The 19,000-nt window shown below is 38.5% G+C and overlaps 1 protein-coding gene across 11 annotated transcripts in view; it reads right to left on the minus strand.

Annotated features, from left to right (window-relative positions):
• The window catches only part of LOC309437627 (kinesin-like protein KIF16B), a 133,737-nt gene that overhangs the window by 10,375 nt on the left and 104,362 nt on the right, over nucleotides 1-19,000 (minus strand). For 6 of the 11 annotated variants that reach the window (XM_082048195.1, XM_082048190.1, XR_014183588.1 and 3 more), the window contains one exon: nucleotides 5,719-5,802. The exons of 1 other annotated variant lie outside the window; for it this stretch is intronic. In XM_082048195.1, coding sequence (XP_081904321.1) covers nucleotides 5,719-5,802 — 84 coding nt within the window. Of the gene's footprint in view, nucleotides 1-5,718; nucleotides 5,803-15,807; nucleotides 15,856-19,000 lie in introns of those variants that run through there. 4 more of the 11 variants (XM_082048191.1, XM_082048193.1, XM_082048188.1 and 1 more) reach the window with 1 other exon arrangement.

The following is a 19,000-nucleotide window of genomic DNA, read 5'->3' on the forward strand; positions in this document are numbered from 1 at the left end:
GGCAAACATTCAATCTGCAAGAGCCAGGCTGGTGAGCAGCTGGCTTTAAAGCTCTTCTTAAAAAGCTTTGGTGTTAGGGATGTTGTTGTAAGCTGATACTGGAGTCTAATAGTTTCCTTTTAATAATCACTTTGAACGGACACATAATCAGTGGGTTTGAAAGGTCTTTGTGTCTGGCATCAGAGTCGGGAAAAATCAAACAGAAATGGTAACTCTGACTCCACGTGACAGGGCTTTGGCACTAGAGAGATCAGTTCACCTGTAACTAGTATGAAGCGGGTTGTCTCAGTTAAAACATAATACAGGATGGGGCTGTGATACAAAGGCCAGAGGGATGTACTCCTATAGTTCATACTGAATGTTCAGATGATGAATCATCTAAAATCTCATTTAAATGCTTCTGTCCTCATGACTGCAAGGAAAACATCAAGAAATGAGGTCTCAGACAGACTCAAACATCTTGTTTGCCCAAATTCGTCAACAAATACTTTTGAGGGTCTTTTTTCCCCTCACATGTTTCTTTTTCCGGTTGCCATCGAGCTGTTAATTCTGAAACTAATACTACATTTAAAAAACAGAATGAATTCAAGTTCAAAGAAAGCTGCCATTTTCATTATTTCATGCTTTCCTTAAGAACCAGATCCTTGGAGCCATGCAAAACCAGCAGAATCTCACTTTTGAAAGGGAAAGGCAGAGCAGCTAAATTTAGAGCTTTGTTAAAAACAAACAAACAAAAAACCACCAAACCAAAAACCTAGAAACAACACAACCCAAAACACCAACATCAAAACAATCCCCTGGAACTTCAAAGGACTCAGGTGAGAATACAAACTAAAACCAAACCAACGCACTTGGGTTCTAATTTAAAGAATCTTGTTTTGGAAGCTTAATTTTGATTGTAGGGAACAGTAATATTTCAATCAGTTCAGTGTCTATGGTGCCTTCCCCAGCCAGTTCTACAGATTCAAGAGCAAAATTGAATTATGCAGTTCATACAAGATTTATTTCTGCCTCTTGCATTAACACCTATCACTGAAAACCTCATCAGATGACAGCAGGAAGTGAGGAGGTTAAGGACAATTGTATTATTAATTTTAAATAAATTGAGCGTGTCTAGCTTTTAAAGAGGTTCAAAGTACCAAGAAAAAAGAGCAGAGTCAATGCCAGGAAGATGTATGTGCTCCAACAAAACCTGAAGTAGGCTTCGCTTTACCATACTGTTCCAGGTTGACTTTCTTTCATTCCCTGAGCTCTGTAAGTGGCAGCAAAAGGAAACACACGACTCTACCAACTGTTGGTCTTTTTGTCGGTGCATCCTTGACTGGGGATTCTGCTTGTCCCCCTTTGCAATCCACAAACAACCTGAAGAAATGCAGCAGTAGGAATAGGGAGTGGGAAACAGGGAACACAGACAAGGAGACAAGCCGAAGCCTGGGGGAGTTTCTGTTTTCCTTTACACAACCACCTCTTGGGATTTTGTCACCGTAACATTTGGGGTTTTTTTTCTGAGCACAATGGTAACAACAAGAGCAGAAAAGAAAGGCTTGTGGGTCCATGACTGCAAGGCTTCTGACCAAGGAGTGAAGAAGCACAACTCAATCTGCTCCATCAGCTTAGACAGTTACTCCTGTCCAGTTTTTCTGGCTGCACAATAGGACAGTGGGGCTAATAATAATCTTCATTACTACAGCAAAGCATGAGTCTAAGAGAAGAAGAGAAACAATCAGGGCAATGATATGATATATGATATGCAGTATCCAAATGCTGTATCCAAAGAAGCTGGGATTTCAGGAAAGCATCTTTTTACTGTCATCCACAGACCTGACAACTCACTAAGGAATAAAAGGTAGTTTGCAGTTAAAATAGGAACAGATACATTCACTTAATCACGCATCTTGTGACATGTGTTTCCTTTACAAAGTTTTTGCTTAAAAAATAGAAAAAGGAAAACACATCATCTGATTTCATTTTAAAAAAGGATCCTATACTCTTATCTACTGATTTCTAATTGCACGAAAGGATAGATACACACTACCTTCTATTCATTAACTTTAATCAAAAGAATTCTTGGCTGTTTCATTTAAGGCGGATTTAATCAAGCAAGGTTGGCTCTGAAGTGAAATTAGTGTCTTTAGACTGCGGAACAATTAATTTAGAGTTTTTTTCTGCAACAGGTCCCTGATGAAATACTAAATTAATAGATTGCAATACAGCGTTTTGGATAGGTAATTTTAAATACAATTTAGGTGTTTTCTCGTAAGATGTATAGGCAAAACCTTTGTGCAAACTTGCATGCTATTTTTCCAAACCTCAATGGAAATGTAAGATATTGCTCAAAAGACTTTGCAGTACCAAAACCCATGAAAATAAAAGTGTTTGCATTGCAACTATGTATCATGCTAGAGATCAAAGACTTCTTCTCAGGTTCATCTCACACAAAAATAGTTCACATAATGTGCTTTCCTACCAACAAGGTATTGTGAAGCTTTTGGTTATTAAGCATTTGTACCAGGTAGGATAAATAAAATAACAATGTTTTACATAAACTTTGAGGATTGTGATTTGAAATCACAATAAATGCATAATGTGGGTCTCTCTGGAGTCTTTTACTCCAAGTAATTTCACCTCCATTATGATAAAATATGCCCATTTCTCGTCTCAAGCTAAAATAAGGTAACTCTACACAACCACTGTAAACCAAAGCAAACCCTACAGTCAGCCCCCCGATTCTAGTTGCCTTGAAAGGTACCAAACCCCCCCTGCTGTCCTCAGTACAAGAATCCAAAAGGTGATGCATAGCAAAAAAACGAACTCTTCCTAAACTGTTCCACAAAGGATGTTTTAGACAATTTTTTTTATAACTAGGTGCAAGGAAAATTTCCCTGACTAAAGCCACAGTGAGTCAAATAAAATAACAGTTTAGATATCTGCACTAGAACCAGTTCTCTGATTGTTGTATGTTTAGTTAATTGGAAGAGTAGTTTTGCTCCTACAGTGACTTCCAGTCTATCTGCTTCATTCCTCTGGATCAGACCGAGAGCTGCAATTTTGTTTTGGGGTAAAGAAAAGAGCCTTCAAGACCATTTCAGTAACCAGCTGCTGATTCCACCAAATACTTTACCCAGGTTGTTTGACTGAAACAACAACTTAACTTGTCTTACCCCTCACACAGGTATACAGTGGAGTTTGAATGTTAATTTGGTATGTGCATACTTTAAAAAGAATAAAAAGTAAAAAAAGAAAATGCTGTTACTCAGAGATGGCCTGTGCATGATGGCACTGGCCTAGCCAAAGCTGTACTATCCCACTTCAATCCAAAAAGTTCAGGAAAAACAATGTGAAGTCATAGCCTGTTCAAGATGTACAAATACCTAATGTAAAAAATTGAAGAGCAATTTTTTTGTCACCCACCACTGGGATGACAGCTCCACTAAGGATCTTACAATACAGAATATTTGTTCAGAACACTTATCAGACTGTTTATCAGGCTGTCTAGTCAACAAAGTCAGCTCAGATGTTGGATAAGAATATACATGTTTGTTGGCCTGGAAGCTGTGCTTTGCTTTTTCTGAAGGTACTGTATTAGTTCATTAGCTCTTGACTAACCATGTGGAACAACCAAATAAGCTTTTATACTATATGACAGCTCTAACAGCATATCACCTGCAAGGCTTGGAAGAGATTGCAAAGGGTTTTCAGAAAATCAATGTACAGGATCAGGTATGTAAGTCAACTGAATACAAACCATGTTTCTGCTTGTTACCAAGGTCTAATGCCCTCACCTTTTACCTGATCAAATTTCCACCTGAGAAATGTGCTATGGTCAAAGGGCCACGAACCCCCATCCCTTACAGAGGCAACCCATCCATCCACCTCATTCCAGATAGCCCTCTGAAGTGTGCTCAAGCTTCATATCAACCTGAAAACCACCCGGCAATAACACCCAGCGTTCTGAATACAAGTGCTGCCTGTGCCGTCTTCTACCATCACACTTTGCCTGCCCAACACTTTCTCAGTATAACTCAAGATGTACTTGGAGTCTTCAAAGCATCATGTGACTTTGGAAACCATCACTACCTAGGTGGTTTCTCCCACTGTTCGCCAAGTAGGCTGTAGCTATGTTAGCTGAAGCTCTCCAGTCGTTGGCCTACAGTATAGAGCCAGAGGAAAACACTGCAGAATACACAGTGGAAAGAAAATACCACAACTAGAGATCCAGACATAAGGGGGTTTTGACCAGCTTGTTGCATCAAATCCCTTGTCCTGGTTTTGTTGGCAAGAATGGTAACATTTACTTGACTCCTTGTCCTCTTTAACTTTCCCTGAGCCATAAGGGATCTTCAGTGTCAAGATTATTGAGTGGCAAGACCAAGTATACTATGTGGCACATGGCAAAACATATGCACGTGAACAGTGGTCACATATTATTTATTATTATTACTAGGTTTGCAAAATGTATACGTTGTAAGTTTTAATGACTTAACTTAGTTAAAATAGATACAATTTAATTCCAAGCTAAAAACTGGCTATATAGAGAGAGCTATAAGTACTGTACGACCATGATCAAAGCATCACTATACCCAGTAGTTTTAACATTTAGAAATGTTACATTAAAATTTGTTATTAAATCAATGAAAGGTCAGAAGGATTAAGGGATTAAATTTCTTACTGGTACAAAAATATGCAAATCAAGTACTAGACCGGAATGTGGCCATGCCTTTAGGCCCTCTATAGAGGACATGAACAAAAACCAGATTACATTTTGTGCTCCATGTACGACAGACTCACATCAAAAGTCAGTGGGAGGATGTTTTGTTTGTAGATCAAAGAAAAGGTGAAGTACGTAGAAAAAATTCAAAACATGCATGAAAATATTCCAGTTGGAAGCAGCCTACTTTTATATTAATTTCTCTAAAGCTCTACTTAATGCCACTTCAGGTCTACAAAGGATGTAATTCTTAATGATTTGCATGATCAGGTAACCCACATGCGGCTACAATACAGTTGTGGGGTGTATGGTTTAATTTTTGTTCATGCCCACTCTTCTTTCCCAAAACCACAGCTCCTGACTTTGGGCTGCAATAAGACAGGCATTAATATAGAAATATAAAGACTTAATGTGTGATAGGAGTCAAAACTGTGCCATCTACATGGCACTGCAAAAGAAGCAATAAAACCCAAACTCTTATAAACGCAGTAACCTTGTCCAGGGTAAAATTAATTTTAAAAACTAATTGAAAGAAAAAAAAAAATACATTTGGAAAGCTGGGTTACAAAATAAAGCTAAAAATGCCTAAATATTGCTTTCTTTCTGTCATGAGATATTTGGATATAATAACTATGGTAAAATAGCAAATCTTCAGCTAACAAATTGCATTTGAAGTAGCGATATTTTTTTTGATCTTTTGTCTTGCACAGAGACCATCTGTCTACAGCGAACACTTACCTCACCCACAATCTTTCCCCCTTAAATAAATGTATCTCCTATGAATATCTCTAAAGAGACGCTTGTTTCCTAGACTATGATTGTTTTTTTTACGGCAGTTTCATTACTTTGCAATCTACTGCTGCCATCTCCTGTGTTAAATGAGGCAGCAAGTAACTTCATTCATACAAGCAGCTATCTAACTTTCACCATATGGGAATGGTTTCTGTTGGTCAAGCAGAGAGCACTCCACCTAAATATGTTGCAGAAACCTGTTAAAAAGTTGGCATTACCTCTAAGTGACTCCGTCGTTCTGCAATCACTCGTTCATCCTTGTTTCCAAAGAGCTTCTTTGGAGGGAATTCTAAAGTGGCAAGCTGGAAGACATTAAATGATGAATCGGCATCAGAAGTGACAAGCTCAAATGAAAAAATTCTCTTTAAACTACAAAGCAACTGGGAAAAAGAAAATGCCACATATTCATGAGCTACACTATGTGCTATTCGCAAATATCACGTTACACATTTCTACTGATGTTAGTACGATCTGGTCTGTAGTACTGCTAAGATAACAACGCATTTTGTCACAAGTGAGTGACAGAAAGCAAATTTAGGAATTAGGCTGCCACAGTTTGCCCACATAAGGATTACAAAGCCGCAAATTGAATCTGATGTGATAACACCAACTAAGAACTATGAAAGATCTCTTCAGAAATTCTGTCTTAGAAGAATGCCATTAGTCTCTTAAAACCTGTGGTCTCCAACCACACTGTTGTGTTAATTTGATTGCCTTATGTTGTATCATAAATGTAAGATCACTGAAGTTACATTGAGGAAGACGGCATTGTGGCACTCCAGTTGACATCTGAGCTGGATCTGAGGGACCTTTTAGTTGTGTATTGAACTACAACTTCTACCTTCACAGTGGGGACAGACTCAAGAGCATGTACCTATACTGTGATGGCAGCTAAGATGACGGAAAATGGGGCTTCTTGAGCTGTAACTCAACTGTAGCTCAGTCACATTCAAATGTGTGTCCACGCTGGAAGCTGATAGCTTTAATTTCTGAAGAGAATCCACACGAGCAGGCAAAATCCCATTTAACATACTGAAAATGAAAACCAGGCAGCAGCACAGCTCCTGAAAACAGCTATTCAGATCTGTCCTTTTAGGAGTTCTTCCACAGAGGTGTTCAAAGCTATCTTCTCGTTTCTCTCTAGGAACTGTGGCAAGCTACACTGGTAAGGAAGAGAGTGAGGGAACTGTCTTCCTTTCTTGTACACTGACTAATAAAATGCTTGAACAAATTCCAGCCAGCTATATCTGGAAAGCACACAAAAGACTCAGGAGTTGGTAACAAGTACCAATGAACCTGGTCTGCGAAGCCGCTGCTGCTGGGAAGGCTGCACACGAAAGCATCATTTGTGTTTGCACTTGAAGACACATCAAAACTAATTTACTCCTAGTTCTCACTGTATGAGACAGAAATGTGCAACCTCACACTGGTATTGCTGGAGCTGTTCTGCAGGCGAAAGCCCTCTGTAAAAATGCCTCTTGCATGAATTCCCCGTGCCATTTGATGATATTGAAATAATAAACAAGATGCATCATTTTTAGTATATCAGCACATAAAGCACTGTAGAGAATTTATGGCGCAGAAGTATACTGAATTAAATGAGGAGCCTCACTATTAACATCGAATGTAAGCATCTTTAAAATAGAGGAGTTCTGCAATACAAATAATTTATGCCCATTCTCTGGTTCAACTCCAGCTTGGAGAATGAGTGACACAAAGTGATGAGAGACACTGAAAGGAGACGAAGGAGATGTCTGCTCAGCATCAGTCTCACCAGCGTGTCCCAGTTGTATTCCTCAGGTTTCTCTGACCACATTCTCAGGGTGCTGCTGCTTCATCTTGGCAGGACAAGCAGTACACAACCAAACTGTATCCTATAATTATGTCCTTGAGACCTACTTTCACTTCTTAATCTATACAAGATTATAAGTGCTAATATTTCTAAGGACTTCAAAATCCCACCCCTGCAGAAATTTTATTTTTTAAAACACTACTGCATGATGTAACTGCAAGAAACAAGCAAAGTAAAACAACTACCATCACAATCCCCTTCTGGCCCTAGAAAGACTGGCTTTGTATTTATTTACTGATAAATACTTTCATTATAGGATTTTAAATTAGTATGTTAAGAAACAATTTGCACTAATAAAAAAAGCTACTGCTACAACATCCTCAGACATACTCTGTAGAGTCAAAGCAAGGTATTATAGCTAAAATCAGGAATTATTTCTTCATCCAATATAATTTGAATTTAACGGACATTCTACAAAACTATGGGATGGGAAAGTTGCTTTTCTAATCTGTTAGCTTTCTGAATACGTTTTAGGAGAAGAACAGTTACATTTTCTAAAGCCAGAAAGCTTTGCTAAACTCATTTAAACCGAAGTAGCTACTCACATAGTTCTAACATTTCTTATCTCACAGATCACCATGATGCACAAATCTTTGAAAGCAAGTCAACAGAAGTCCATTATTACAGTCATGATTTTAATATGCAACAGAAAGGCCTCAGCCAGTACAACTGGCTCCAAAATGTTCAAATTTGCAACATGTACCTAAATGAAAATTATAATTTCAATGGTGATCAAGACCTGAATCTGAATACTTTGGACTTGGAGAACTACAGATAACAAGGAGTTCTATCCAATGGGTCAAACTATACTTGGCATATTATTTGTGTTTATATTACATATATTGTTATGCATATTATATAATCTATAACATATAATATATTATGTATTATATATTATAAATTATGTATACAGAATATACCTATCCATGCAACTATGTACTTGGAAGGATTTTGCATCTTGCAGGTGATGTATCACGAGGCACTGACCACCTCCTGCAGTCACCACCTCTATGGGGCTGGATGCAGAAGGCACAAAACCTCGTGGTGCTGGAACACTTCCATGTCCTGTTCTTTGCTGCCATCTTTCCAAGGGCCCTCAGCCTTCTCTCCTAGCCAAATGATTGGCAGATGTCCATCACGCAAAAAAATGAAGGCCATTTCTGTCCTGCAGATGACCACCCAACTATATGACAGAAAACCTCCAGCCATAGACTTCATCACCACGGCAGCAAATCTTGCAAGCCCTGAATTATTCCAATACGCTGTACTCCACTACATGCCAAGAGTCTGAATCCAGCAAAATAAAAGAGATTTAAAACTCGCCAGACTTGAGTTTCAGGCTGTCGAAACGCTTTTGCAGACATGACAGCACCAGTTTCAACTTGGTTCACAGCTTGAAAATTATCTTTGCAACATGAGAACTAGAACCATTCATGCAGCAATGTGAATTATGTAGTCCTCTATGTGACCGTGTAATTTCACTGTAATAGGAAGCTTGTCTATTGTAGTACATTGATCTAAAAATACAATATTAATATATTTAGCAGAGGTCACGTGCTTATATGTACACACCATTGATCTCTGTCACTCTAACTTACAGAATTATTCTTTTAGTGTGGGGAAAAATACATTGGTGTAAGAGTTCCACAAATATGTGAAGTGATGACAAAATTTTCTCATCTTGTCATAACAGTGGTTCTTTATAAAAAGAAAAGAAAAAGCCCAGCAATACAATTATACTGAAGTAATGACAAACGTTACAATAATTTTCTATAAAGAATCTCTATCCTGATGTATCATTTGACATACAGACTCTGAATGTAACACTGTGCAATTCAGAAATGCAACGATTCAAGAGAATTTTGTGGTTTATTTAAAATACTTTACTCATTTAAGCCAAATTGCAGTAGAAAATATTTCAATAAATCCAAATTTTGTTATTAGTAGGACTACAATGCCTTTAAGAAACGGCGCAGTAACTTCAGATGAGCTCACCCCTGCTATGGGTTAATGCACATAGCACAGTATATGAATGAGCCGCATTTGTTCTGTTGCTTAAATATAGAAGGGATTTGCAGGTGGAGATTTTGCATCGAGATGTTTGCCTCAGCGGAAACACCGTAAGAGAACCTCACACTATCTAGATTCAGGAGTATAAATTATTCTTTTAGAATTAAACGGCCATGTACCCTCTGGCTCAAGTTAATTCTTCAAGGGTCGCACCTTGACTACAAGACAAATATTTTGCGGCACTAAAAGGCGTAAGAGTGGGACTCTACAGGTAGCAAGGTAAACCATTTTACTTGCCTGAAATTTCTGCAGCACGCCCATCCTCTCCCTGTCCCCCTTACAGCAGCAGCAATGACAGCGTTTGGCAGGCAGTCTTTTTCAGCAGGGATGTTTTGTCATTTTTTAGGGCTGCTGATAAGGCGATATGTTTTCTGTCAGGGGAAATTAAGAGGCATATTCCCCGGCCTGACAGGAAGAGAGAGCTCAAATGATTTCCTGAGAAGCTTCTGCATGTAGTGTGCAAGAATTCTAATTTGTAGTTTGGCTGCAGAAGCATTGCTGCATACAAATTCTATTACATACATACGAGTGTGTACATGCACACCATGGAATAGGCTGGGACTACTCTTAGACCTAAAATGCAAAGCCAGATAATATTTTAAAACAGTAGAGACACACCTCAAGACTGCACATCAGCACATCTAATGTCTTTTAGACATTAAACTTTTTACAGTTAATGATGTTTATTCTATCTGGCACTCGTTGCTAGGCAGTAGCAGTTTTAAGGAGAGGCAAACAGTCATTTGCAATTTATTCCCTAATTTCTTTACAATAAATAAAGGCTGTGTTTCATTTCTGAGTCTTGTATTACTTGGGGGTATGCTATTTGTCTGTCTCAGTAACTGCATCTGTAAGAAGCAATACTTACCTACCATGACATAGTATTTGTGAGATTAGTATGATCTGGTTTAGACAGTACTTGGCCCAGTCCTCAAGGGGAAAGTGCTACATCCCTAGCAATTATTATTCTAGCAAATTTTAAACAGCTTAATGGATTCCTGTACTTCTCTCACTTTTCTGCCAGAAGATGGGTTTTAACAAGGGTATCAGCAGTTGGTTAATGCTGGTAAGAGTAGATGGCAGAACAGTAAGCAACCCTTTTTTTAGTCACCTATTTTATCTTATATACGACTCTTTGACATTAAGATTTGCCTACTTTGGGCAACAGTATATACCTAACAACATCTATATGGAAGCACAGTCCTTTCAAGTGAAACCATACATCTTCAACTACTGAGCCCTGAGAAGACATGTAAATTTGGATCACGACCTTCTGGAAGCCGAGAGAGTGCACATGAAGGCTCCAAAACCACAAAAGTCTCTGCCTGGGACAGGGTGAATTCTCATTTTAGGACTATTACAAAATGAAGCCATCATCATTTGAAGGGTGCCCTTTATTTTCTATTATATTCAGTTGGAGACTCTTCACTGACATTAACTGAAGGTAGCCAGGGACCTGCTGGATTTAATTCAGTTCAGGAGTTTTACAGTAGAGCAGAACATAATATTAATAGAAAGTCTTGTACAGTACTTTGTAGATCATATTTCAATATATAGTGGACCAAAGTAAAATACCACATAATACAGTCATGTAGGCTTGTCACTTCTGAAGTGTGAAATTGCTCCAAGTGTTATGGCTCCCTAAAAATTAAAAAAAGGGCCATTTTCAAACATCAAGGAAAAATCTACAGGATTTGAAAGATCTCATTATTTTTGGTGGGTAAAATCTACGTTATAGTGCCTACAACGTGGTAAAAGATTTTTTTAAGAAGAAAAACAGGGCAGACACTGATGGAGGCTGAGTCATCTTTAATCTTTCATCCCAAATTCTCTTTGTGCTTCTATGTTTTGATATATTTAAATGGGGGGAAAAGGAGGAAAAAAGAAAATTAAGAAAATGCTAACTATAAAATTTAAAAGTCAGTCTTCTTTCACTCTCCTGTTACTTTTACAACTCTGAATTTTCTCATTTTTCAAAGAGCACGTCTGACTTTTGATCCTTTGTACCAGAAATCTCTGTCATAGATGAGAAAAATCAAAGAGAAGAATGTGGCTTGGTTTTGCAGCCACTGTGGCTGCACCTGACTTGATTTTGCAGTGAGTAATGAAAGAAAAAACTGTCCTACTTTTAGGTTTTGAAGTTTAAACAAAGTAACTTAAGCCTCAGCTTCTCAAGATGTACTAAGACTCTAAAGAAATTGGACAAAAGCTGAAATCTTAACTAGGAACCGGCACTAAATATTCAGGGATTTGACAACATGGTAAAAAGAAGAAAGCTTAACTTCTGTATTTTTACTAGTATTTTGTGTGAAATAAACTGTGACACACCTATTCTAAACAATTTCATAAAAGAGCCTTAGGCAATGGAAAAGAGTTAACACTTAATGAACAAATTAAAGGCAACTTTATACATCCTGAGAAAAAAACCCACAAATACGGATCAATTTGAACATGTACTATCCACTAAAAAAGAAACCAACAAAATAACTTAAAAACCACCTAAGTCACATTTTCAGGTGATATAGCTCAAACTATTTAAAGTTCAAATGATGTTTTCCCAAATAGGAGTGAATAAAACTCTACACTTATTCTCCTTTTAGAAAAATAACAATATAGTCCTCCATCATGTAAGCCCTGCAGTGCTTCATTGATATGTATGCTGCAGGGAAGTGATGCTCTCAAAGGACAGGAAAATCAAAGACAATACTTTCCATTATCACCTAATCCAGGAGAGGGAATATCCAGGGGATTATTTTCTGGATATCCAGCTTGTCACCTACTTTTCCTTTTCTAATATTCTCTCTCAAAATTCTTTTCCATCTCTTCCAACATGTTCTCCCACACTTCCCAGCTTGCCTCTACTTTATTGATATGTTTTTTCCACCCTCTATGATCTAACTAATTATTTTTCTTGCTCCATCGTCCATTTGCCATATCAAAGTTCCTGTTCCACCCCATCCTCTCTACTATGTGCCAGAAGGAGAAAAGGATTTGATATTTTCAGAGGCAGGATAGATATCTGAGCAACTACAGATCAGCCAAAGCTCTGAGGTGGACCCATGTCAAACTTCTTCACGTAGCAAACTCCTTGGCGAAGACTGAAGAGCTTTTAAAGAGCAACAAAAGGCACCATTTATTATAACAAACAAACAGGAATAATTAATCTCCTAAAACAAAGAAAACTCAGATGACGAGGAAACAGAACTCCCCAGGTCTTCGTGGTGTTTGGGACCTGAGGAGCTCCTCCATCAGAGACACATTCCAGCCCTCTGGCGTTGTCCCCCCTCACTGCTACAGGCTGCACCTTACTCAAAGGAGACCAAAGAATTAGGAGACAAAGGAATTAGCATCTTACTTGTTCCTTGAGGGAGTCTGCTTTGAAAAATCCTAGCTAAATCAGTCAGCAAATATTCCCTTTCTGACAAATACAAGAAAGACCACATTGCAGAGTGATGTGATAGAGTTTCATTTTTGGGTTTTTTGGTCTGTGTGTGGTCTCTCCCAAATACAATTTATGCCACAACCTGGTTTCCCTGTTTCTTCACAGTGCAGCCTTTCCTCAAAGAGGAAGCTGTTTTGCCCCTTATACATGAGAACACTCTTTTCTCCCTGCTCTCCATCCTTTTTGCTCTGTGCTAAAGATTCACCTGCCCACAGAACTGCTTCAACCTTTGCATTTCTGGCTGGCAGCAGCGACTCCAGGTTTGCAGGTTGTTGTTTGCCTGGCCCCTAGTGCAGGTATCCTGGTGAGCCAGGTCTCTTCTCTGCCCTCCAGAACACACCCCATTTTGGCCTGAGCATCCTGGAGACCCTGTTGGGCTTAACCTGCCCGGTAAGCAATTCTGTAACTTCCTCGCTGTACTCAAACTGGCGACAATTCCTTGCCTTTTTCCTACTTACGTCTCTGGAGCGTCACCCATTTATAGGTACCTCCTCTGCACCATTTCCCTGTGATACTGGCACTAAGACATGCCAAGAAGCACAAGCACTTAACATCTCCTCCTGTAAGCAGATGCAGTTCTGTTCTGAGGCCCCTCAAAGTCTGGACGCTGTGACTAACCCCCACAGATCATCTTTTCTGGATTCACCAATACATGAGCATCTCCTCAGGATGCACAAGTTCTTACAGCTCTGCTCTCTCTAATTCTGCGAAACTCTCTTTAAACTTCTAAGATCTTCCCGGCATGCTTGCCAGTTACCTTCCTCAAAGACAGGCCCAACTGCATCTCCAAAGAACATTTCAACTTCATCTGTCACTGAAGAGGGCTAAGAATACAAAAAAGAAATTCACCTCCTGTGAACCTCTCTGAAACCTCACTCTGACGATGCAAAATTACCAAGTAGAAATAGACACCAAAGCTTCCTCTTTTATATTTCACTAAGTGTGCCTCACTGTCTTTCAGTTCTGCCCACCTGCCTATCAAACATAATCTGTAATTATCAACAAGGTTGGGGAGTTCTCACATCCAAGTTTCTCCTTAAACAAGCAGGCTGACCTGCTCAATATGCGTTTTTGGAGCTATGGTGAGATGTGGAGGCCACAGCTCACCACATTATTTTAACTCCATTTAGTCTGCCTCCTGCTGTTGAGAAAAACTGAATAAACTGCAGCCAAAGAAGTTACCTTGCATTATAGGGGTGTTTTTCTTTTCCTTAAAGCAATTTCTAGACTAGTCAGAATAATAACATACTGAAAAAGAGCTATAAACGATGGTTAATATAATATTTGACAAATTACTTCATTGTTTTGTTCATTACAAGCAGCACGATAGCATTTAAATACAGAATAACTATAAAAATGAGCAAGAGGATGTATCAAAGTTCATGTAAACCTTTCATAGTTCTATAAAATTATGCAGCTTCGGGCTTTTAATCTCTCTTATGAAAACTGGCAACTAATACAGCCAGGGCATCTTTCTAAATGTGAACTACTATCTGCATAGCTCAGGATTATCAACTAAGGAAAGAGGGACAAAAATTGGCTCAAATGCCAAAGAAAATATATTAATATATTCTGGCTGCAGAAAGACAGAATAAGATGGTGGAGGAACAGCATACACCAACCCAAAGGATATCATTATCTCACCTGTAAACCAGTCAAAACCGAAATAAAACATAATTAAATACTCTCCATAGATGTGGGAAATAAGCATGAAAAAAATTGTAACATACTATGGATTTTGCTCCCCTATTCATCTATCCCTTGCCCTAAAATATTGGTCTCTGGGGGAAAATTAGCAGTACCGCATGGCAGACAGTGGTCTAAGACAAGGGCACGTGCTGACCTAGAGAGTCTATGGGCAAGTTTAACACATATTCTCTATGATTTCAGCTCATGATTTTGCAAACTAAACATTAAGTTTTTGTCATGTAATCTCAAGTCATGGTGCTTGGTTATTTCTTTAAAGAAATGGAAACTACTGATGGGTTTGCAAGGTCACGTCTTCAAAGCTCAACACGTTCATCAATCTTCACCTGTGCATGGCTCAAATCCCACTTCTCAAAGAGAAGGTAAAAAAGGAATTTTCTGGTACTCTCTGCAGAGTTTATTTTCCTTTCAAAAATTATTAGGGATTTGATTCATTATCTTCCCACTGGGATTTCTAGCAAGGTTAAGGCAATGCCATGGTGACTATGAGGCCACTTCACCTGCACACCGAGAAGTCCCAATCCCATTTGACTTCAGCAACAGAAATACGTTCAGAGAGGAGAACTCACCATAGCAGTTTTAACAGCTCTTCCAAAAAAGATTTGCTTGTTGCGTACGAGCTCATCGCGGTGACAGCTGGCAGCACTTATGAAACATCCTCATCTCGTGCGGCCAACTGATGCCATAAATTTCAGTCACCCTTGCCTTTGAGAAATGCTAATAATGAAAACCCAAAGAGCGGTGATAATTTCTACTGCTGACTAGATGGATGCCTTTCTGACTACTCAAAATTAATGGCAGATCTCAGGGTCTCAACGAACAGCTGTCAGAGAGAAACACACCTGCAAACAAACACGCAATGTGCCTCTGAGTTTGATTTGTTACAGATATAAAGCTGCAGCTCTCACAACAAACTGGACTGATTAGAAGGAGAAGCCAGCTAGCCTTCTGCCTCACTTCAAATGATACAACCCGAGAAGGAGCAGTGCAAGTACACAAGTGGGAAGCCTAAAAGGAACTAATTAGTGCCCCCTCCAGCAGTAAGACTGAGTGACAGCCACGTAGGTCATACATCAATTTTCACTTATGTCTAGTCTTACAGACATTATAGAACTAGCTGCTTTATCACAAGACTAAAAACTAGCTGTAAACCTCATACAAATTCAGGATTTTCCTCCCACTATTGTTGTCATTAGGTAAAGTTGAAAATGACAGATAACTAATTAAATGTAATACCTTTAAAAGATACATTTTCAGGACCTTCCTTGGCAAAGGATTTTGAATCTGCAGGACAGAAAAAGCAATTATGGGGACCAGAAAGGTCATCGTTATGATCAGATTTAGAATTGCTCTTGAGACCCTAGATGCACAGTGGTGGGTGAGAGTAGATATTCGTTTCCAAGTATAACAGAATTTCTTGTTCAAGCACTTGAAAATAAATGTTTAGCAAGCAAGATCCATGTATATACCACATACAGAAGGAAAACTCAAAGACGCACTTGATTAAAATGACATGATATCGAAGCCACCATCATTATTAAGGGTCAGGGAGAAAACAGGGATGCGTTTAACTATTGCAAGTATTTGGGTTTGGATTACATGTCAGTAATTTCACATCTACTGTCTTGTCAGATGATTTCTAGAAAGCTATATTTCCATCCTCAGCAAGCACTAAATCACTGAGTCCATATACATGTGATGCTGCTCCACCTACACAAGTTTTAGTAACCCAAGAAAGCCGGGGCAAGCTACAGGATGACATGGAATTATTATTTTTTACAGCATCCTTAGAATGAGTTACAGCACATAGGAGCCTTCGGGTATGATCAGAATGGAAACTATGCTATTCTAGATATGTAAATCAAACCCTGCAGTACCTAAAGGGGGTACCTGTGCCTAAAGGGGATGTACCAGAAAGCTGAGAGGGACTTTTTACAAGGGCATGTAGTCACGGCTTTAAACTGAAAAAAGGGTAGATTAGATGTAAGGAAGAAATTGTTCACCCTGAGAGTGGTGAGGCACTGGTTGCCCAGAGAAGCTGTGGATGCCCCATCCCTGGGAGTGTTCAAGGTCAGGTTGGATGGGGCTTTGAGCAACCTGGTCCAGTGGAAGGTGACCCTACCCATGGCAGGGGGGTTTGGAACTAGATGAGCTTAAAGGTCCCTTCCAACCCAAACCATTCTATGATTCTATGATCTGAAACTATTTTACTGATAAAAAACCATGATTATGATACTATGCAATTCACTAGATCATTGAGCAGAGCCTTGAAAATCAAATTATCAAACAATCAAAGCAATTATTATGTCCAATGGATCGTGCATTATGAGATGAAGGACTCACCCCCCTCCAAATGTTGGGGTTTTTTTTTCAATTTCTACATTACTAATGTAAAAGACTTTTGCACAGCACAATCAGTGAAACCTGGCATTTGATGTCTGCCTGCAGTTTAATTGTATCTTGTGCTGAATTTATCATAAGACCTATAAAGCTAATGGTATTTTCACAGAGAACTATTTGGAAACTCACAGGTTTCATTAGCTGCTCAGGATAGACAAAAACCAAACATACACAAAAAAGCAGTCTCATCATTGACCAAAACACAGGAGAGAGGACGGGAAGGAGAGAAACTATTTCTGCAGGATTGCCTGTACCAAGCCAAGAAAACTTTGCTGCACAAATCCAGCACACAAAACCCCAGTAATCACAAATTAGTCCCAAAGCCAGGCTCTCACAAGGCTCTTACACATTCAGATTCAGTTCTACAACGAGAAATTCACACACTGAATTCATTTTCCCACTAGAAGTACATTGGGAATTGCAGATTATGCTGGAAGCAAATACACCGGGGTGGGGGGGTTTGCTGTATCTCAGGATACAGTCCTGGTTAGCAGCTATGAATTCAGAGGGACCATGCGGAATAAATACACTTCCCTGTAATCGAACTTGCACTGAACTACATGATACGGTTAGCAGCAATGTTTTCACACTTCACTTATGGGAACAAATTCTCCTGTTCATAGATATCTGTAGACTGATGTACTGAGCAAAGTCCTGAAGTTTCTTTTAAAAACAGCAGCAGCCAAACGTCTCGTGCTGCCGAAAGGAAGGCAAGAGAAAGCATTTAGGGATCTACTTCTTAAATCGCTTCTGTAGCTGGTGGCAAACTAAAGCTGATCTGGAAGTACTACATATATAAACCTGCAGGCTTTCAGAATGCTCTGAACATACTATAATTAGGAATGGGAGCTGGAAGCGTGTATATGACAAAATATGCTTCCTGTGTATGTACTTCTTGGCTGTTATAGGTGACAAGAATATGAATGTTAAAAATCTAAAATTATCTATACCATAATTACTGTAATTGGTACTGAATGAAGGTGAAGGCTATAATCATACGCTTGTATAATGGTATTATAAGGTTTACGCACAGATACGGATTCTAAAATTTACTACTTTGTTTTTCTTTCAATATTTATGGAAAGATATATTACTAAAGCTAACGAAGTTCCAGGCTAGAAAGTAAAAATTAAGGTTTACTATTAGTTTTGGTTTTACATTTCAAAAACCATTTTCTAAATGCTTTTCTATATACTTGCAATTCTGCTAGAGGTATTATTTTAATACACATCATGGCACTTGATATTTACAAGCATATCAATGTTGTAAATAATTTTCATTCTAATCTATGCTCAAACGTAGAGTTTCTTGCAAAAAAGCTTTTAGACTTTTCATGCACGCTTGGTGTTTGTCCTTAGGTTGCCATGTTAAATTTGTTACTCTTCTATTATGTTTTTCCATTGTATAAAAGCAAATTGACAGTGCATATTCTTGATTATTAAAATACATATGTATATCCAAGTTTGGTAGTTAATATCCAGAAACATTCTTCCAATCCAAGCAGAACACATCAACAAGCTCATTTCTTCACTGGATCAAATTTACACATACAGAAATAAATCTTAAAATATTGTCATATACTATGTGCACTAAGGGTTATGGAGCTCCTAGAGGCTGAAAAAATCCGAATTAAGAATCCATACACAGGCAAAACTAGACTTTCTAAAATAATGAGAAAACATTTGTAGCAAGATTTGTACCATCATGTTCAATACTATGTGCTATATCCTGCTGTCTCTAGTACATGTAACCCTTGATTTTAAATAGTTTCTTGGTCAATTTGGTTTCTATACATCCATCTCAATAATCATTGAACTTGTGAAGGGATTGAGACTTTAGTCACTGCAGGATCAACGCTTCAGCATAAACATTGAAGGTTTCAGAACAAACTAATATAAAATGTAATCTTAGAAGTTTTTAGTTACAGTTATGTACAGCTACAGTGCTTTACACTACCTACAACACTAGAAGCATCCAAATGTCCAGAATTTGGCATTCAATATGAGCATACTCCCTAGATCTTCTATAT

The sequence above is a fragment of the Streptopelia decaocto genome, assembly GCF_964273445.1.
Source record: "Streptopelia decaocto genome assembly, chromosome: 3".
Classification (NCBI taxonomy): Eukaryota; Metazoa; Chordata; class Aves; order Columbiformes; family Columbidae; genus Streptopelia; species Streptopelia decaocto.